The sequence below is a fragment of the Engystomops pustulosus genome, unplaced genomic scaffold (genome assembly GCF_040894005.1).
Source record: "Engystomops pustulosus unplaced genomic scaffold, aEngPut4.maternal MAT_SCAFFOLD_243, whole genome shotgun sequence".
Lineage (NCBI taxonomy): Eukaryota > Metazoa > Chordata > Amphibia > Anura > Leptodactylidae > Engystomops > Engystomops pustulosus.
The window spans coordinates 116,726-139,263 of NW_027285122.1; the positions used below are offsets into that span (position 1 = coordinate 116,726).

The window sequence follows — 22,538 nt, forward strand, 5'->3', positions numbered from 1 at the left end:
CCGTCAAAACTAAACTAAGTAATGATGGGAGAAGTGCAATGGTAGTCCTCGTGGCTGAGCCACAGAGATGCAGCAGAGGGAGATGGGAGTCACCTATCACTGCAGCCTCCAGCAGTTGGCGCTTTATGGCAGAGTCTGGAAGCTTCTCCTCAGGGTAAGACACATGAAAGCTGCATACAGTGTGCAGAACACATGGAGGACCCGGACTACGAGGAATAAGATTCTCTGCTCTGATGAGATGGAGATTAGACTTTCTGGAAATAATTCTAAGCGGTGGAGAAAACCTGGCGCCGCTCATCACCTTCCAAATCCAATCCCAGCAGTGACACATTGGGGGCAGCATCATGTTATGGGGGGACATGACCACTAGGGGTAATGGAAGGAAAGATGAATGCGGCCAAATACAGAAAGATCCTGGAGGGGAACCTCTTCCAGATGCTCTGGACCTCAGACTGGACCGAACCTTCCAACAAGACTGACCCAAAGCACAAACTACAATAACACAGCAGAGGCTTCAGAACATCTGCGACCTTTCCTGACCCAGAACCTAAACCCAATGCAGCATCTCTGAACATTCCTGCATCTTCCCAGGTCGACTCGCGGCTGCACCAGCGCCAAAGCTTCTTCCCCTGAGGGTGCAGGCACACGTTGCAGGCACAGTTAGTTTTGAGGGGGTTTTTAGGTGCAATTTCTTATTTTAGCAAGTGAAAAATAATAACCGGACAGGTGAGAGGCGCTTGCCGGACAGGTGAGAGGCGCTTGCCGGACAGGTGAGAGGCGCTTGCCGGACAGGTGAGAGGCGCTTGCCGGACAGGTGAGAGGCGCTTGCCGGACAGGTGAGAGGCGCTTGCCGGACAGGTGAGAGGCGCTTGCCGGACAGGTGAGAGGCGCTTGCCGGACAGGTGAGAGGCGCTTGCCGGACAGGTGAGAGGCGCTTGCCGGACAGGTGAGAGGCGCTTGCCGGACAGGTGAGAGGCGCTTGCCGGACAGGTGAGAGGCGCTTGCCGGACAGGTTGTTTCTTCCGTTCATGTCTTTCATCTGTGAAACAAAACTGCACCTAAAATCCCCTCAAACGAAATGTAACAGCAATGTGTGACCGCGACCTGAGCCAAGGGGCCAAGTGCTCATCCCCGGGGGCCAGACCAGGTTTTCTTACATCATCAGGATTAATAAATTATATTTCTGTCAGGATGGGGGTAGAGGGTCCAATAATTAGGGGCGGGGGGTGAAGAGGGGTGTTAGCTATTTATGATCTTACTAATTGGCTACAATGAAACAAAGTGAAAAATGTTACTGGAGTCCGAATACTTTGCATCTCCCCCGGTATCACTGTCAGACACACATTCTGGATATGATCCTAAACTTGTGAACAAGGTCCAATACTGTGCACAGATCCAGAGCCATGAGGCTTCTTACGCTGGAGGAGACTCCCAAGGTCCGATTTTAGGTTGCAGCCCCTGAAGTGTAAAGGTTATGAAAGGTTGTAAACACACAGGTCTCATTAACCATTTAATAACTGCTACAGTGGTCCCGGGCTCCCCATGATGAGGTGGACAGTATCTAGTGCAATGCTCCCGTGCTCCTCCACCAGTGAGCCAGGCCACACACTCATTTATAAAAAGCCTTGTTAAAATTCGTCCACAGGTTCCAGGGGCCAAAAGGGAACAGGGGTCATGGAATGATTACAAAATTATACACAAGTGATCGCTCGCTCCCGCACCGGCCGCCGGATACAACAGGTTTGTACATCGGTCATCAATTAAAAAAAAAAAAAATTGACAATACTTGTAAAAGTCTGAAGACCTGCAGGGTCAAAGTCCAACATGAGCGGCTCCAGCACTAATCCGTCTTTGCCTTCTTGCTGCAGTCGCTGCAGTTCTCCGTCACATCCAGTTTCCGCTTATTGGCCTCAGCGCTGCTGTGCTGCGACGGATGAAAGCGAACGATGATGCAGGTCATGTTGTCACATCCCGTCCCGTCCCCAGACGTGTCCGGAGCCAAGCACTGGTCCAGGAGCTGCCAGGAATCAACAGTGAGTGATCTACACAGAACCACAGCCCAAACGGTACCAACTGGGGACGACCCCTCCACTGCTCAGGGCACAGGGCCACCAGAGCCCAACCTCTACCCAATCCAGCCAAGCCCACCTACAGGAGGGCCACAGAGACCACCCCCACCTACAGGAGGGCCACAGAGACCACCCCCACAGCGTGTAAAACACAGCCCAACCTCTACCCCAAACCATTCATCCTGCCAAGCCCACCTACAGAGAGGAACACAGAGACCACCCCCACAGCCCAACCTCTACCCAATCCAGCCAAGCCCACCTACAGAGGAGGGCCACAGGGACCACCCCCACCTACAGAGGAGGGCCACCCCCACCTACAGAGGAGGGCCACAGGGACCACCCCCACCTACAGAGGAGGGCCACAGGGACCACCCCCACCTACAGAGGAGGGCCACCCCCACCTACAGAGGAGGGCCACCGGGACCACCCCCACCTACAGAGGAGGGCCACCGGGACCACCCCCACCTACAGAGGAGGGCCACAGGGACCACCCCCACCTACAGAGGAGGGCCACAGGGACCACCCCCACCTACAGAGGAGGGCCACAGGGACCACCCCCACCTACAGAGGAGGGCCACAGGGACCACCCCCACCTACAGAGGAGGGCCACAGGGACCACCCCCACCTACAGAGGAGGGCCACAGGGACCACCCCCACCTACAGAGGAGGGCCACAGGGACCACCCCCACCTACAGAGGAGGGCCACAGGGACCACCCCCACCTACAGAGGAGGGCCACAGGGACCACCCCCACCTACAGAGGAGGGCCACAGGGACCACCCCCACCTACAGAGGAGGGCCACAGGGACCACCCCCACCTACAGAGGAGGGCCACAGGGACCACCCCCACAGCGTGTAACCCACAGCCCAACCTCTACCCCAAAACATTCATCCAGCCAAGCCCACCTACAAAGGGCCACAGAGACCACCCCCGCATATTTAAACCTCCACCCCCACAGATCCATCCATCAGCCCCACAACACATCCCCTGAGCACAAGTATGTCCTCACCTCCTCCACTATAGAAGAGAGACTGACAGGTTCCCCGCTGTCATCCGGCTGATTGATCCTCTCTTGGATGAAGTCCACAACTTCCTGGCTACTCATAACATTCCTGAAATAAGGACAACACATTAGTTGGGGTTAAGGTCTGCCAGAACAAGTCCCACAGTCTCTGCACCTACCAGATGCCATCACAGGCGATGACCATGAACTCGTGCTCTTCATTCAGGGTCAGCACCTTGATGTCTGGCAGAGCGGAGATCATCTGCTCCTCTGGGGGAAGGTTCCGGTTCCTCTTGTAGAAATGATCGCCTAGAAGAGACCAGAGTCCATATTACTGCTGGCGAAGGCGAATCCCACCACAGGCTGCTGTGCAATGATCCTACCGATCGCCCGGGACAGGTTCAGGCCGCCATTCACTCTGCCATCCATGGTGACCTTGCCGCCTGCGTTCTTGATCCTCGCCAGCTCCAGCTCATCCTCCGGTTTGTGGTCGTAGGACATGTCCACAGCTTTACCTCCCTCTGATAACACGCATCGGGAATCACCAGCATTGGCCACAATCAGCTGCTTCCCTCTGATGAGCGCAACAACAGCCGTGGTGCCGCTGTCAGATCCAGGCTGTGGAGAGAGGGCAAGTAGCACGTGTGACCACCATGTGAGCCAGACCCAACTGCTCCACCAGCCCCTGGTCCCTGCACACTGAGCTGCCCCTTTAAGAGCTATGGTGATGACAGCTTATTGTCTACACAGGTCAGCAGGGATGGGCAGCCTGCGGTGGAGGCTCCAGGTCAGCTCTGGCACACAAGACCGAACCTAGAGGCTACTGAGTGCACTACATCCATCACCAAAAAAAAATGAGACTGACCTCCTCCTTCCCGTCCATGCCAGGCATCATCTCTTCATCTTCCTCCTCCTCTTCCTCCTCTGCTTCATCGCTGTCCTCTTCATCCTCATTCTCTGCGTCCTCGCTGCTGTACTCCTCCTCGCTGCATTCCTGAAGGACAAGGTAGGTAAGAGCAAAGGACTAGGGGGCGCACAACGCAGGAAGAGGGTGGGCTGAATAAGGGTGGCCTCCCCCTCACCAGTCACATTTCCTGGTGACGGGATGACCTGCCCAGGAAGAGCCCCACCCATGAGGAACACATATGCAGCAGACATGGCGATAACTCACCTCGCTGTCATCCTCCTCATCTTCAGGCTCAGACTCTTCACTGTCCTCAAAGAACTTGGACTTGTCTGTGGCCGGCTGCTGTGTGGGGCAGGATGAGCAGGACGGGCCGGCCTCTCCAGTGGAGGAGGACACTGCTGCACTGGAGGAAGAGCTTCCTGAACCTCCCTCATCTGAGGAGGCCGCCGCTGCAGGTTCTTTCTGGCCGTTCTTACACTGGGTGTCCGGCTCCAGCTCCCCGTTCACATTGGACGCCTTGTCCGCGGTGTGAGAGCAGGACTTGCTGCGGAGGCCCTTCCCACAGTTCTGGCCATAGCGTGTGAGCAGCTCCTCAATGGTCATGGTGGCCTCTTCATGCAGCAGCACCGCCTCCTCATTATCCACTGCAATACAGGACAGAATGTCAGGAGAATCCCCCATCATGAGACCTACAAGCCACCGGACTATACTGGAGATGAGCCACACTACTCACCATCATCCTCGTCAGCCACTTTATTCTTGTCCTCGTGGTCACCGATCGGCCGTCCGGCCATCTGTGACAGCTCCTTTATGATATGCTCCTGCGTCAGCTTCTCATCAATGGCCAGGAAGGCGTCCTCCAGGGCCTGTGGGAACGGGACACAGTGATACATTGCTGCCATCTACATAACCCAATGGAGGCGGCACGGAGGGGGCCCCAGGGTGTGACCTCAACAGCAGCAGGGAGGGGGCCCCAGGGCAATTCCATCAACATAGGGAGGGGCTAACCTTTGAGATCCACTTCCTGGCTATGATAATTGTCAGTTCAGCAGTAATGACACAGAGCACCCTGGGGTCACGGCAGGCAACGGGACAGAGGCTACGAAGGTCCCTGCACAAAACCGGTGGAGACAGATGTACCTTAGGCCTCACTGAGCACAACACAAGAAAAAAATTACCCAGACCACACGACTGAAAACATCCTGGGGCCTAAGAGCGTCTGAATGGACAGGTGTCTAGGCAGTGCCCAAATGCTAAGCCTCCTGGCACACAGCACAGAAGCCCAGGAGGAGCGGTGTATGCCGTGCCTTGTACTGCCCCCCCTGGCACACAGCACAGGAGCCCAGGAGGAGCGGTGTATGCCATGCCTTGTACGGCTAGCCCTGGCACACAGCACAGGAGCCCAGGAGGAGGGGTGTATGCCGTGCCTTGTACCGCTCCCCTTGGCACACAGCACAGGAGCCCAGGAGGAGGGGTGTATGCCGTGCCTTGTACCGCTCCCCCTGGCACACAGCACAGGAGCCCAGGAGGAGGGGTGTATGCCGTGCCTTGTACTGCTCCCCCTGGCACACAGCACAGGAGCCCAGGAGGAGCGGTGTATGCCGTGCCTTGTACTGCTCCCCCTGGCACACAGCACAGGAGCCCAGGAGGAGGGGTGTATGCCGTGCCTTGTACTGCTCCCCCTGGCACACAGCAGAGGAGCCCAGGAGGAGCGGTGTATGCCGTGCCTTGTACTGCTCCCCCTGGCACACAGCACAGGAGCCCAGGAGGAGCGGTGTATGCCATGCCTTGTACCGCTCCCCCTGGCACACAGCACAGGAGCCCAGGAGGAGGGGTGTATGCCATGCCTTGTACGGCTAGCCCTGGCACACAGCACAGGAGCCCAGGAGGAGGGGTGTATGCCGTGCCTTGTACGGCTAGCCCTGGCACACAGCAGAGGAGCCCAGGAGGAGCGGTGTATGCCATGCCTTGTACGGCTAGCCCTGGCACACAGCACAGGAGCCCAGGAGGAGCGGTGTATGCCGTGCCTTGTACTGCTCCCCCTGGCACACAGCACAGGAGCCCAGGAGGAGGGGTGTATGCCGTGCCTTGTACTGCTCCCCCTGGCACACAGCACAGGAGCCCAGGAGGAGGGGTGTATCCCGTGCCTTGTACTGCTCCCCCTGGCACACAGCACAGGAGGAGGGGTGTATGCCGTGCCTTGTACTGCTCCACCTGGCACACAGCACAGGAGCCCAGGAGGAGGGGTGTATGCCGTGCCTTGTACTGCTCCCCCGGGCACACAGCACAGGAGCCCAGGAGGAGGGGTGTATAAAGTGCCTTGTACTGCTCCCCCGGGCACACAGCACAGGAGCCCAGGAGGAGGGGTGTATGCCGTGCCTTGTACCGCTCCCCCTGGCACACAGCACAGGAGCCCAGGAGGAGGGGTGTATGCCGTGCCTTGTACCGCTCCCCCTGGCACACAGCACAGGAGCCAAGGAGGAGGGGTGTATGCCGTGCCTTGTACCGCTCCCCCTGGCACACAGCACAGGAGCCCAGGAGGAGGGGTGTATGCAGTGCCTTGTACCGCTCCCCCTGGCACACAGCACAGGAGCCCAGGAGGAGGGGTGTATTATGCCGTGCCTTGTACTGCTCCCCCTGGCACACAGCACAGGAGCCCAGGAGGAGGGGTGTATCCCGTGCCTTGTACTGCTCCCCCTGGCACACAGCACAGGAGCCCAGGAGGAGCGGTGTATCCCGTGCCTTGTACTGCTCCCCCTGGCACACAGCCCAGGAGGAGGGGTGTATGCCGTGCCTTGTACTGCTCCCCCTGGCACACAGCACAGGAGCCCAGGAGAAGGGGTGTATGCCGTGCCTTGTACTGCTCCCCCTGGCACACAGCACAGGAGCCCAGGAGGAGGGGTGTATCCCGTGCCTTGTACTGCTCCCCCTGGCACACAGCACAGGAGCCCAGGAGGAGGGGTGTATGCCGTGCCTTGTTCTGCTCCCCCTGGCACACAGCACAGGAGCCCAGGAGGAGGGGTGTATGCCATGCCTTGTACCGCTCCCCCTGGCACACAGCACAGGAGCCCAGGAGGAGGGGTGTATGCAGTGCCTTGTACCGCTCCCCCTGGCACACAGCACAGGAGCCCAGGAGGAGGGGTGTATGCCGTGCCTTGTACGGCTAGCCCTGGCACACAGCACAGGAGCCCAGGAGGAGGGGTGTATCCCGTGCCTTGTACCTCTCCCCCTGGCACACAGCACAGGAGCCCAGGAGGAGGGGTGTATGCCGTGCCTTGTACCGCTCCCCCTGGCACACAGCACAGGAGCCCAGGAGGAGGGGTGTATGCCGTGCCTTGTACGGCTAGCCCTGGCACACAGCACGGGAGCCCAGGAGGAGGAGTGTATACCGTGCCTTGTACGGCTAGCCCTGGCACACAGCACAGGAGCACAGGAGGAGGGGTGTATGCCGTGCCTTGTTCTGCTCCCCCTGGCACACAGCACAGGAGGAGGGGTGTATGCCGTGCCTTGTACCGCTCCCCCTGGCACACAGCACAGGAGCCCAGGAGGAGGGGTGTATCCCGTGCCTTGTACTGCTCCCCCTGGCACACAGCACAGGAGCCCAGGAGGAGGGGTGTATGCCGTGCCTTGTACTGCTCCCCCTGGCACACAGCACAGGAGCCCAGGAGGAGGGGTGTATGCCGTGCCTTGTACCGCTCCCCCTGGCACACAGCACAGGAGCCCAGGAGGAGGGGTGTATGCCGTGCCTTGTACTGCTCCCCCTGGCACACAGCACAGGAGCCCAGGAGGAGGGGTGTATCCCGTGCCTTGTACTGCTCCCCCTGGCACACAGCACAGGAGCCCAGGAGGAGGGGTGTATGCCGTGCCTTGTACCGCTCCCCCTGGCACACAGCACAGGAGCCCAGGAGGAGGGGTGTATCCCGTGACTTGTACGGCTAGCCCTGGCACACAGCCCAGGAGGAGGGGTGTATGCCGTGCCTTGTACCGCTCCCCCTGGCACACAGCACAGGAGCCCAGGAGGAGGGGTGTATGCAGTGCCTTGTACTGCTCCCCCTGGCACACAGCACAGGAGCCCAGGAGGAGGGGTGTATCCCGTGCCTTGTACCGCTCCCCCTGGCACACAGCACAGGAGCCCAGGAGGAGGGGTGTATGCCGTGCCTTGTACCGCTCCCCCTGGCACACAGCACAGGAGCCCAGGAGGAGGGGTGTATGCCGTGCCTTGTACCGCTCCCCCTGGCACACAGCACAGGAGCCCAGGAGGAGCGGTGTATGCCGTGCCTTGTACCGCTCCCCCTGGCACACAGCACAGGAGCCCAGGAGGAGGGGTGTATGCAGTGCCTTGTACTGCTCCCCCTGGCACACAGCACAGGAGCCCAGGAGGAGGGGTGTATGCCGTGCCTTGTACTGCTCCCCCTGGCACACAGCACAGGAGCCCAGGAGGAGGAGTGTATCCCGTGCCTTGTACTGCTCCCCCTGGCACACAGCACAGGAGCCCAGGAGGAGGGGTGTATCCCGTGCCTTGTTCTGCTCCCCCTGGCACACAGCACAGGAGCCCAGGAGGAGGGGTGTATCCCGTGCCTTGTACTGCTCCCCCTGGCACACAGCACAGGAGCCCAGGAGGAGGGGTGTATCCCGTGCCTTGTACTGCTCCCCCTGGCACACAGCACAGGAGCCCAGGAGGAGGGGTGTATCCCGTGCCTTGTACTGCCCCCCCTGGCACACAGCACAGGAGCCCAGGAGGAGGGGTATATCCCGTGCCTTGTTCTGCTCCCCCTGGCACACAGCACAGGAGGAGGGGTGTATGCCGTGCCTTGTACTGCTCCCCCTGGCACACAGCACGGGAGCCCAGGAGGAGGGGTGTATGCCGTGCCTTGTACTGCTCCACCTGGCACACAGCACGGGAGCCCAGGAGGAGGGGTGTATGCCGTGCCTTGTACTGCTCCCCCTGGCACACAGCACAGGAGCCCAGGAGGAGGGGTGTATGCCGTGCCTTGTACTGCTCCCCCTGGCACACAGCACAGGAGCCCAGGAGGAGCGGTGTATGCCGTGCCTTGTACTGCTCCCCCTGGCACACAGCACAGGAGCCCAGGAGGAGGGGTGTATCCCGTGCCTTGTACTGCTCCCCCTGGCACACAGCACAGGAGCCCAGGAGGAGGGGTGTATCCCGTGCCTTGTACGGCTAGCCCTGGCACACAGCACAGGAGCCCAGGAGGAGGGGTGTATGCCGTGCCTTGTACTGCTCCCCCTGGCACACAGCACAGGAGCCCAGGAGGAGCGGTGTATGCTGTGCCTTGTACGGCTAGCCCTGGCACACAGCACAGGAGCCCAGGAGGAGGGGTGTATGCCGTGCCTTGTACCGCTCCCCCTGGCACACAGCACAGGAGCCCAGGAGGAGCGGTGTATGCCGTGCCTTGTACTGCTCCCCCTGGCACACAGCACAGGAGCCCAGGAGGAGGGGTGTATGCCGTGCCTTGTACCGCTCCCCCTGGCACACAGCACAGGAGCCCAGGAGGAGCGGTGTATGCCGTGCCTTGTACTGCTCCCCCTGGCACACAGCACAGGAGCCCAGGAGGAGGGGTGTATGCCGTGCCTTGTACCGCTCCCCCTGGCACACAGCACAGGAGCCCAGGAGGAGCGGTGTATGCCGTGCCTTGTACCGCTCCCCCTGGCACACAGCACAGGAGCCCAGGAGGAGGGGTGTATGCCGTGCCTTGTACTGCTCCCCCTGGCACACAGCACAGGAGCCCAGGAGGAGGGGTGTATGCCGTGCCTTGTACCGCTCCCCCGGGCACACAGCACAGGAGCCAAGGAGGAGGGGTGTATGCCGTGCCTTGTACCGCTCCCCCTGGCACACAGCACAGGAGCCCAGGAGGAGGGGTGTATGCCGTGCCTTGTACTGCTCCCCCTGGCACACAGCACAGGAGCCCAGGAGGAGCGGTGTATGCCGTGCCTTGTACTGCGGGGTGTATAAAGTGCCTTGGCAGCAGGTTTGCCTGTCTCACCTTCTGCAGCTTGCCCTCCCTGTACGCCTTCTGCTCTTTTATAATCTCCGGGAGATACTTGGAGCAGTACAACGCCACTTCTTCACCTGAAACACAAGGAGATATGCAAGTAAGCACCAGCGGTCCAGACACAAGAGAACAGCAACAGGGGCAGCACTGGCCGGAGCCCCTACACTGGGGAAACCAGCGTCACATGGTCATACATCCACAGGGGCATCACCAGAGGAGCACTGACATTTACCTACCTCCCCTCACTGAAAACAACTCAGCCCCCTCCCCCTGACTACAGACAGCTCCTTGTAGTCACCCGCCTCAAAGAAATGTGCAAGAGGACCCTACATTGCGCTGTCACTCACCCCCGTGACCGTCGTACACAGAGAACATGGCCGTCTCACTGTCCAGCTCCGGGATACAGTTGTGGGCATCCTAAAAAATAGAATATACAATTACTAGTATCAGTATAACCAATGCGGGGCGCAGGAAGACACCGCAGGACATAAGCATAGGGCAGGTTACATGTTGCTCTCCCTCCTCCTCCCCCGTGTGTCGGGTCGGGTATTCACCTCCATGGACACCCTCCAGCCCTGCATGGCGGAGTAGCCGTAGCTGAGGCTCCCGCTGCCGCCCCCGCCGGAGCTCTTGCTGGTGTTGGGCTGGGACAGGTAGGCTCCCATCTCCGGACACGTGCGGCCTCTCTGCGGCTCCGGAGAATACAGCGGAGCGGAAGCGGAAGTGGCGGCGGAGACAAGAGAAGCCGGAGCGTCATGTGACCGGAAGTGAAGAGGTGGCCGCCATATTGGCTGTGGGTAAGAGTATAGAGCGGGAATCCCTGTACCCGAGCCATCCCGGGACCTGCCGCGGCCTCTCACCACAGGGCTGCCCCTACATGACTCTCTGAGGGCGGCCTCAATCCCGGGACAGGCCCGGTCACCCGAAACATCCCTGTCACCCAAAGCAAGATGGCGGAAACAGGCACAAAGGGAGGTCACGTGACATCACCGTCACTTCCCTGGAAACGTCGCCCCTAGAGACCGCGTTCTGTCATCTCATAGAGGAGCACAAAGGCGACAAATGAGCCCAGAGGCCTAAGTGTACGGAATATAAGAGCCTGTCCCTATATTATACTGTAACATCCCATAATATACTGACTGTAATATCCCTATAATATACTGACTGTAACATTCCATAATATACTGACTGTAATATCCCTATAATATACTGACTGTAATATCCCTATAATATACTGACTGTAACATTCCATAATACCCCCTATAATATACTGACTGTAACATTCCGTAATACCCCCTATAATATACTGACTGTAACATTCCATAATACCCCCTATAATATACTGACTGTAACATTCCGTAATATACTGACTGTAATATCCCTATAATATACTGACTGTAACATTCCGTAATACCCCCTATATTTAATATACTGACTGTAACATCCCATAATATCACCTATAATATACTGACCTCACATCAAAATTTTACTTTTCCCGCAATTCCAAACAGCCAATTAAGTGTCACTTTAAAATAGCATTGAGAGCAGCATCTCTTAAGTTGCCTGGGACTGCAGAAAGGTTTGATGGATTTGGTGAACTCTGTCCTGGGCTAATGGTCTGAGTGCCCACAGAAATGGTTCCGAGTGCCACTTCTGGCACCCGTGCCATAGGTTCGCCACTACTGCCCTATAATATACTGACTGTAACATCCATAATACTCCCTATAGCAGTGATGGCGAACCTTTTAAAGACTGAGTGCCCAAACTACAACCGAAATCCACTTATTTACCCTGAAGTGCCAACATGAAATTTTGAGCAGTAACTTATTTCTACCTGCTACCTTGTATTGGCGGTCTGAGGCCACTAGTTAAAAGAAGGAGGGCAATTTCAGATTATCATTGTAGCTTAATCAGGGTCTCTCTGTAAAGGAACTATGGTCGGGTCCAGCAGGATGACCTCCAAATAATGCAGTTCTGTCAAAACCTCACTTTTCCCACAGTTCCAAACAACCACGAAGTGTTGGATAGCACTGAGAGCAGTATCCCTTAATTTGCCTGGGACTGCAGGAAGATCCAGTATCCTGGGATGATGGCCTGAGTGCCCATAGAAAGAGCTCTGAGTGCCACCTCTGGCACCCGTGCCATAGGTTCGCCACCACTGCCCTATAATATACTGACTGTAACATTCCATAATACCTCTATAATATACCTACTGTAACATCCCATAATACCCCCTATAATATACTGACTGTAACATTCCATAATACCTCTATAATATACTGACTGTAACATTCCATAATACCTCTATAATATACTTGTCAGGACCGGTGCTGGCGGACCCACTGAACCACCATGGACGTAAGCCCACACCTGGCACTGGAGTCTAAGTGGCTCCCGGTTTTCACCAGAGCCCACCGCAAAGTGGGTTGGTCTTGCTGTGTGGTACCACCAGGTCGTTACACAGACGCAACTTTGGTCGTGGTGATGGTCAAGGTGAGGTGCAGAGTCATAGAGCAGAAACGTGGTCGGGGACAGGCAGGAGGTCAGGATAGGCAGCACAGGATCCAGGTCAACAACAAAGCAGAAGGTCGGGGCTGGCAGCAGAAGAGCGAACGGAACCGGGGTCACAGCGGACATTCACAATATAAGCTTAGGGAGTAAGGAGCGAACCTTCTCTAGGGCTCGAGGCACAAAGATCCAGCCGGGCAGGAAGAGGCAATGGAGAAAGCTAGAGAACAACTCGGTCCAAGATTTTGTCTTCGGGTTCCTAGGATCTTTCTTCTGCCCAAACCCCTTCCAGTCAATAAGGCAGAACTGCTTGCCCCTAACCATCTTCATATCCAGGGCTTCATTTACCTCAAAGACATTGGTGGATTCAGGAGCAGGAGGTGCGGTTCAGGATGACATGGAAGGGTGAGACATGGAAGGAGTTCGGGATGCGCATGGTGGGAGGAAGACAAAGCTTCCTGGACCCAGGAAACGAGGAACAAGTTTGTAGCTGTGAATCTTCAACCGGATAAATCTAGAAGATAGCTACACTATCACTGGGGAGAAGACTGGAGCAGCCCTGCCTTTCTTGTCAGAAAGGACGGACGCCTGCCCGAAGTAGAGATTGCTGTGCTGTAGATAGCAGCCCAGAGGCCCGCTAGACTGCAGATGATAAGTCAAGGAGAAGTCCAACTTAATTTGCAGTTGGCTGCACAATGAATGCCAGAACTTGGAAACAAACCGAATTTGAAGCAGGAGAAGAGGGACCAACGAGACTGTCAAGGATTGCGATGCTGCGCAGTCTGGAGATATAGGCGATTCTTGTGATTTGTGTAGATACAGAACGGATGATGAGCTCCTTTGAAAAGATAACGCCATTCTTCCAAGGCTAGCTTTATGGCTAGAAGCTCCCGATCACCTATGGAATAATTCCTCTCTGCGGCTGACAAGTTCTTAGAGAAGAAGCCACAGGTGATTGTTCGACCTTTGGGCCCTTTCTCGGTGAGAACAGCTCCAGCACCAACTGATGAGGTATCAACTTCTAGCAGGACAGTCTTTCAGTATCAGGCCTGGTGAGAACGGAAGCAGAGGCAAAGGGAGACTTCAGCTTGCAGAAAGCTTCATCCGCTAGAGGCCAGAGTTTTGGATCAGCATTTTCCAAAGCCAGCGCCACAATGGGAGACACGAGAGAGTAAAAATGCGGTATGAACTAGCACAAAATCCTACTGGGCGAGGCCAGTGTACCATATTTTTCAGACTGTAAGGGGCACCGGATCATAAGGTGCACCTTCAATAAATACCTGCTAAAATGTTTAGGTTCATATATTAGGTGCACCTGATTATACGGTGCACCTGATTACAAGAATGAATGATCAGTAGGTGGCAGACCTGTGCACAGTACAAGGCAGCTGTTGTCTGTAAGTGCGGTTCATATATAAGGCGCACTGGATTATAAGGCGCACCTTTGAGTTCTGATTAAATCAAAGGATTTTTGGTGCGCCTTATAGGCTGAAAAATAAGGAAGCAGAGGCAAAGGCAGACTTCAGCTTGCAGAAAGATTCATCCGCCCGAGGCCAGAGTTTTGGATCAGCATTTTCCTAAGCCAGCGCCACAATGAGAGACACGAGAGAGGGAAAATGCGGTATGAACTGCCAGTAGTAGTTACCGAAGCCCAGGAATCTCTGGATAGCACAAAATCCTACTGGGCGAGGCCAGTGTACCGTATTTTTCAGACTGGTTCATATATAGGGCGCACCTTTGATTTCTGAGAGAATCAAAGGATTTTTTGTGCGCCTTATAGTCCAATAAATACGGTAGTACCACAGACAACTTGGCAGGATCCATCTGTAGTCCCTTATCAGAGATAATGTATCCGAAAAAAAGGAAGATTTTTTTTGGTGAAATAGGCACTTCTCGAGCTTGCCATATAGGCGATGGGCCCTTAGGCGCCTGAGAACTCTCTGTACATGGGCCCGATGGGACTCTAGGTCTACGGAGAGCACCAGGATATCGTCTGGATAGACCCCACACAAGTGTAAAGTAAGTGTCTGAAAATGTCATTGACAAACTCCTGGAACACTGCTGGTTCATTACAGAGTCCAAAGGGCGTAACAATGTACTCAAAGCGCCCATCTTGTGTATTGAAGGCGTCTCCATGCATCGCCTTCACGAATTCAGATGAGATTATAGGTAATTAGAGGTAGTGGTTCTTCACTGTAACTTTATTAAGACCGCGGTAGTCAATGCATGGATGGAGAGAGCCACCCTTCTTAGCCACGAAGAAGAATCTGGCACCGTCAGGGGAGGAGGACTTGTGTATAAACCCCTTCTGTAGATTCCCGTTCACATAGGCCAACATAGCCGCAGTTTCCGGTACCAATAGTGGATACACCTGACCCCGTGGCGGACACGTGCCCGGCATCAAGTCTATAGGGCTGGTGATGAGGCAGAGTCTCTGCTTGCTTCTCTGAGAAGACGTCTGTAAAGTCCATGTATGAAGCAGGGAGACCCACCAGCGGCTTGGTGGATACAGGATGTTGTGCCATCAAACAGGAAGGCGTGGAGAGACTCAGTCTAGGTTCTGCAGAAGCTAGATAAACCAGTGTAGCAGGAGGTGCAGCAGGAACTTGATGCTGCTGCTGAGTACCCAACAATTGCTGCAACATGGCGGTGACCTGTCCGTGTTGCTGGCCCTGCACGGCAATCTGCTGGGCCACAATGGTGGTAAGATGACGTAAGCCAACACCTGGGAGTGGAGTTTAAGTGGCACCCATTTTTCACCGAAGCCCGCCGCAAAGCAGTTTGGTCTTGGTGCGGTGGGATACCACCAGGTCGCTCCACAGGCACGGCTTTGCTCGCAGTGGTGGACAAGGTGTAGTACAGAGTCGTAGAGCAGAATCGAGGTTGGGAACAGGCAGGAGGTCAGGATAGGCAGCACAGGATCGAAGTCAATGGCAAAGCAGAAGGTCAGGGCTGGCAGCAGAGGAGCACACTCAGGAACGGAACCAGGATCACAACAGGAATTCACACTATAAGAGTAGGGCGTAAGGAGCAAGACTTCTCTAGGGCACAAGGCACAAAGAGCTGGCTGTTTATAAATAGGAGGGATGACCAGCCCCTATCAGCAGTGTTCTGGCTTCTAAAAATCGCATGAAGCTGGCATGCGCGCGCCCCGCCTCCTAGGATTGCGGGAGACAACGCTGTCAGTATAATATACTGACTGTAACATATTGTCAAGCACTGGGGTGCGGGAAGAGTCTCTGAGGCTAAAGTCTGTTGGCTCCCTGGACCACCGCAGGGGATAACGATACTAGCCGCAACCCGGGAGCAGAGTCTGCCGCAAAGCGGGATGGTCTTGCTGCGGCGGGGAGCCACCAGGTCGCTCCACAGGTGGGACTAGGCCCGTGGTGGAAGCCAAGGTAGGGACACAGGTAAGGCAGGACCATGGGAGGACCTCGGAAGACCACTGAGATACCAGACCGCCACAGGATTACAGGACCACCACAGGTTTACAGGAACACGGGAACATCACAGGAACCCGAAGGCGTCTAGAAACGCTCAGGAAAATCGGAGGCACCTGGAAGCGCTCAGGAAACTTGGAGGCGTCTGGAAACGCTGAGGAGGCTTTCTCTTCAGCAGAATGACCTGAAGGTCCAGCAGGGGATGCTGGGAGCCGGAGCCACTGTGCTATATTGCAGAGCGGGGGATGCCAGCGCCAATTAGGAGGACGCTGGCCCTTTAAATTCTTAGAGAGTCGGCACGCGCGCACCCTAGCAGCGGAAACGTGTGGCCTAGTCAGGAAGCAGACCTGCAGCCTGGACAGGACCGCGACAAAGCCATCATGATTTGGCAAGGGTAAGTACCTACCTAGCGAGGGGCAGCAGCAGGCACGCGGCGAAGCACGGGTTTGCCCGTCATCCGCATCTGGAGCGACTCTTGGGAAGCCACAGGCTGGAGCGACTCTTTGGAAGCTGCAGGCGAGATTGACTCTTGGGAAGTCACAGGCTGGAGCGACTCTTCGGAAGCCGCAGGCTGGAGCGACTCTTCGGAAGCCGCAGGCTGGAGCGACTCTTCGGAAGCCGCAGGCTGGAGCGACTCTTGGGCAGTACCGGGAAGCTGCTGAGGCACTGAAGTGGCTTGCGAGAAAGCTGGAGCAGCTTCGGGAAGCTGCGGAGACACTGGAGCACCTTGCAGGAAAGCCAGAGCAGCTCTGGGAAACTGCGGAGACTCTGACAGCTCTTGGCACACCGGAGACTGGAGCGGCTCTTGGCACACCGGAGCGGCCTGTTGGATGGCCGGTGGAGACTCTGGAGCGGCCTGTGGGAAGGCCTGTGGAGACTCTGGAGTGGCCTAAGGGAAGGCCAGTGGAGACTCTGGAGCGGCCTGTGGGAAGGCTGGTGGAGACTCTGGATCGGCCTGTGGGAAGGCCAGTGGAGACTCTGGAGCGGCCTGTGGGAAGGCCGGTGGAGACTCTGGAGCGGCCTGTGGGAAGGCCGGTGGAGATTCTGGAGCGGCCTGTGAGAAGGCCGGTGGAGACTCTGGAGCGGCCTGTGGGAAGGCCAGTGGAGACTCTGGAGCGGCCTGTGGGAAGGCCGGTGGAGACTCTGGAGCGGCCTGTGGGAAGGCCGGTGGAGATTCTGGAGCGGCCTGTGGGAAGGCCGGTGGAGACTCTGGAGCGGCCTGTGGGAAGGCCGGAGCAGCTCTGGGAAGCTGTGGAGACACCTGAGCGGGCTGTGGGATGGCCGGAGCAACTCTGGGAGGCTGTGGAGACACTTGGGACACCGGGACCAAGCAGGAACGGCGAGGTAGCCAAACTTGAGGTGGTTCAAACCATTAACCAATTGGTAACCATGTCCGGGTCACCACTATCCGACAGAGGAGTAGCCCAGGCCAGGGCCTCTCCAGAGAGCAAACAGTAGACAAACACCACCTTAGAGCGTTCAGTGGGGAACTGGGAGGACATCAGTTCAATGTGCTGCAAGCACTGGGAAACAAATCTCTTGCACAATTTGGGGTTGCCATTAAATTTGTCAGGCAAAAAAATTTCGGGTCCAGACTCGACTACTGCCGGAAAACATAGCAGGGTGACTGGAGCAACAGGTGGTAGAGTCGCAAGAGCCTGCTGCTGGGAGGCAATCATCCAGCGAAGGGTGGCAGCGAGTTTGTCCAGGAGTTCTTTTTGGGTAGCAATCTCTTGAGACGGCTGAGAAGGTCACTCAGTAGCTGGCATGGGTCCTTGGCACAGTCCAGGGCTTTAGCAAAATACAAGGCCATGGCCGGATCTTACTGTCAAGCACTGGGGTGCAGGAAGGTCTCTGAGGCTAAAGTCTGTGGGCTCCCTGGACCACCGCAGGGGATAACGATACTAGCCGCAACCCGGGAGCGGAGTCTAAGTGGACTCCTGGTCTTCGCCAGAGGCCGCCGGAAAGCGGAATGGTCTTGCAACGGGGAGCCACCAGATCCACACGGTGGCAGCCAACGTAGGGACACGGGGAAGGCGGGACCATGGGAAGGCAGAACCACGGAAGGGCGGCTGGCAGGACCTCGGAAAACCACTGGGATACCAGACCGCCACAGGATTACAGGACCGCCACGGGAACACGGAGGTGTCTAGAAACGCTCAGGAAACTCAGAGGCATGATAATGTACAAGCAGAGGCCTTGTGTGGTGACACCTGAATTTATGAGGAGGTACAATGTACAAGCAGAGGCCTTGTGTGGTGACACCTGAACATACGTAGAGATACAATGACCAAGCAGAGGCCTTGTGTGGTGACACCTGAATATACATGGAGGTACAATGTACACGCAGAGACCTTGTTTGGTGACACCTGAATATACAAGGAGGTACAATGTACAAGCAGAGGCCTTGTGAGGTGACACCTGAATATACGTGGAGATACAATGACCAAGCAGAGGCGTTGTGTGGTGACACCTGAATATACGTGGAGGTACAATGACCAAGCAGAGGCCTTGTGATGTGACACCTGAATATACGTGGAGGTACAATGTAGAAGCAGAGGCCTTGTGTGGTGACACCTGAATATAGGTGGAGGTACAATGTACAAGCAGAGGCCTTGTGTGGTGACACCTGAATATAGGTGGAGGTACAATGTACAAGCAAAGGCCTTGTGTTGTGACACCTGAATATACGTGAAGGTACAATGTACAAGCAGAGACTTTGTGTGGTGACACCTGAATATACCTGGAGGTACAATGTACAAGCAGAGGCCTTGTGTGGTGACACCTGAATATACATGGAGGTACAATGTACAAGCAGAGGCCTTGTGTGGTGACACCTGAATATACATGGAGGTACAATGTACAAGCAGAGGCCTTGTGTGGTGACACCTGAATATAGGTGGAGGTACAATGTACACGCAGAGACCTTGTTTGGTGACACCTGAATATACGTGGAGGTACAAAGTACAAGCAGAGGCCTTGTGTGGTGACACCTGAATATACGTGGAGGTACAAAGTACAAGCAGATGCCTTGTGTGGTGACACCTGAATATACGTGGAGGTACAATGTACAAGCAGAGGCCTTGTGTGGTGACACCTGAATATACATGGAGGTACAATGTACAAGCAGAGGCCTTGTGTGGTGACACCTGAATATACATGGAGGTACAATGTACAAGCAGAGGCCTTGTGTGGTGACACCTGAATATACGAGGAGGTACAATGTACAAGCAGAGGCCTTGTGTGGTGACACCTGAATATACGTGGAGATACAATGTACAAGCAGAGGCCTTGTGTGGTGACACCTGAATATACGTGGAGGTACAATGTACAAGCAGAGGCCTTGTGTGGTGACACCTGAATATACGTGGAGGTACAATGTACAAGCAGAGGCCTTGTGTGGTGACACCTGAATATACGTGGAGGTACAATGTACAAGCAGAGGCCTTGTGTGGTAACACCTGAATATACGAGGAGGTACAATGTACAAGCACAGGCCTTGTGTGGTGACACCTGAATATACGAGGAGGTGCAATGTACAAGCACAGGCCTTGTGTGGTGACACCTGAATATACGTGGAGGTACAATGTACAAGCAGAGGCCTTGTGTGGTGACATCTGAATATAGGTGGAGGTACAATGTACAAGCAGAGGCATTGTGTGGTGACACCTGAATATAGGTGGAGGTACAATGTACAAGCAGAGGCATTGTGTGGTGACACCTGAATATACGTGGAGGTACAATGTACAAGCAGAGGCCTTGTGTGGTGACACCTGAATATAGGTGGAGGTACAATGTACAAGCAGAGACCTTGTGTGGTGACACCTGAATATACGTGGAGATACAATGTACAAGCAGAGGCCTTGTGTGGTGACACCTGAATATAAGTGGAGGTACAATGTAGAAGCAGAGGCCTTGTGTGGTGACACCTGAATATAGGTGGAGGTACAATGTACAAGCAGAGGCCTTGTGTGGTGACACCTGAATATACATGGAGGTACAATGTACAAGCAGAGGCCTTGTGTGGTGACACCTGAATATACATGGAGGTACAATGTACAAGCAGAGGCCTTGTGTGGTGACACCTGAATATACGAGGAGGTACAATGTACAAGCAGAGGCCTTGTGTGGTGACACCTGAATATAGGTGGAGGTACAATGTACAAGCAGAGACCTTGTGAGGTGACACCTGAATATAGGTGGAGGTACAATGTACAAGCAGAGGCCTTGTGTGGTGACACCTGAATATACGTGGAGGTACAATGTACAAGCAGAGGCCTTGTGTGGTAACACCTGAATATAGGTGGAGGTACAATGTACAAGCAGAGGCCTCGTGTGGTGACACCTGAATTTATGAGGAGGTACAATGTACAAGCATAGGCCTTGTGTGGTGACACCTGAATATACATGGAGGTACAATGTACACGCAGAGACCTTGTTTGGTGACACCTGAATATACAAGGAGGTACAATGTACAAGCAGAGGCCTTGTGAGGTGACACCTGAATATACGTGGAGATACAATGACCAAGCAGAGGCGTTGTGTGGTGACACCTGAATATACGTGGAGGTACAATGTACAAGCAGAGGCCTTGTGTGGTGACACCTGAATATAGGTGGAGGTACAATGTACAAGCAGAGGCCTTGTGTGGTGACACCTGAATATAGGTGGAGGTACAATGTACAAGCAAAGGCCTTGTGTGGTGACACCTGAATATACGTGGAGATACAATGTACAAGAAGAGGCCTTGTGTGGTGACACCTGAATATACGTGAAGGTACAATGTACAAGCAGAGACTTTGTGTGGTGACACCTGAATATACCTGGATGTACAATGTACAAGCAGAGGCCTTGTGTTGTGACACCTGAATATACGTGAAGGTACAATGTACAAGCAGAGACTTTGTGTGGTGACACCTGAATATACCTGGATGTACAATGTACAAGCAGAGGCCTTGTGTGGTGACACCTGAATATACGTGGAGGTACAATGTACAAGCAGAGGCCTTGTGTGGTGACACCTGAATATACATGGAGGTACAATGTACAAGCAGAGGCATTGTGTGGTGACACCTGAATATACGAGGAGGTACAATGTACAAGCAGAGGCCTTGTGTGGTGACACCTGAATATACGTGGAGATTCAATGTACAAGCAGAGGCCTTGTGTGGTGACACCTGAATATACGTGGAGGTACAATGTACAAGCAGAGGCCTTGTGTGGTGACACCTGAATATACGTGGAGGTACAATGTACAAGCAGAGACCTTGTGTGCTGACAACTGAATACAGGTGGAGGTACAATGTACAAGCAGAGACTTTGTGTGGTGACACCTTAATATAGGTGGAGGTACAATGTACAAGGATTACAGGACCGCCACAGGAACACGGGAACACGGAGGTGTCTAGAAACGCTCAGGAAACTCAGAGGCATGATAATGTACAAGCAGAGGCCTTGTGTGGTGACACCTGAATTTATGAGGAGGTACAATGTACAAGCAGAGGCCTTGTGTGGTGACACCTGAATATACATGGAGGTACAATGTACACGCAGAGACCTTGTTTGGTGACACCTGAATATACAAGGAGGTACAATGTACAAGCAGAGGCCTTGTGTGGTGACACCTGAATATACGTGGAGATACAATGACCAAGCAGAGGCGTTGTGTGGTGGAGGTACAATGTACAAGCAGAGGCCTTGTGAGGTGACACCTGAATATACGTGGAGATACAATGACCAAGCAGAGGCGTTGTGTGGTGGAGGTACAATGTACAAGCAGAGGCCTTGTGTGGTGACACCTGAATATACATGGAGGTACAATGTACAAGCAGAGGCCTTGTGTGGTGACACCTGAATATACGTGAAGGTACAATGTACAAGCAGAGACCTTGTGTGGTGACACCTGAATATACGTGGAGGTACAATGTACAAGCAGAGGCCTTGTGTGGTGACACCTGAATATACATGGAGGTACAATGTACAAGCAGAGGCCTTGTGTGGTGACACCTGAATATACGTGAAGGTACAATGTACAAGCAGAGACCTTGGGGCAGATTTATAAAGCAGTCTGAAAGTCAGAATATTTCCAGTTGCCCATGGCAACCAATCACAGCTCAGCTTTCATTTCACCAGTGCTCATGAATATTTTAAAGGGGAGCTGTGATTGGTTGCCATGGGCAACTGGAAATATTCTGACTTTCAGACAGCTTGATAAATCTGCCCCCTTGTGTGGTGACACCTGAATATACGTGGAGGTACAATGTACAAGCAGAGGCCTTGTGTGGTGACACCTGAATATAGGTGGAGGTACAATGTACAAGCAGAGGCCTTGTGTGGTGACACCTGAATATACGTGGAGGTACAATGTACAAGCAGAGGCCTTGTGTGGTAACACCTGAATATACGAGGAGGTACAATGTACAAGCAGAGGCCTTGTGTGGTGACACCTGAATATACGAGGAGGTGCAATGTACAAGCAGAGGACTTGTGTGGTGACACCTCTATATATACGTGGAGGTACAATGTACAAGCAGAGGCCTTGTGTGGTGACACCTGAATATAGGTGGAGGTACAATGTACAAGCAGAGACCTTGTGTGGTG

At 54.7% G+C, this 22,538-nt stretch overlaps 1 protein-coding gene across 1 annotated transcript; it reads right to left on the minus strand.

The window, feature by feature from the left end:
- Window positions 1-1,497: 1,497 nt before the first annotated feature.
- PPM1G (protein phosphatase, Mg2+/Mn2+ dependent 1G) lies at window positions 1,498-10,723 on the minus strand. Its single transcript, XM_072132155.1, has 10 exons — window positions 10,545-10,723; window positions 10,338-10,407; window positions 9,982-10,067; window positions 4,713-4,845; window positions 4,244-4,623; window positions 3,938-4,066; window positions 3,456-3,690; window positions 3,252-3,381; window positions 3,079-3,181; window positions 1,498-2,017 (listed from the first exon to the last, which is right to left on the minus strand). The coding sequence occupies exons 1-10, from the start codon at window positions 10,653-10,655 to the stop codon at window positions 1,841-1,843; spliced, it is 1,554 nt and encodes a 517-aa protein (XP_071988256.1). The 5' UTR covers window positions 10,656-10,723; the 3' UTR covers window positions 1,498-1,840.
- Between the last annotated feature and the right edge of the window lie 11,815 nt (window positions 10,724-22,538).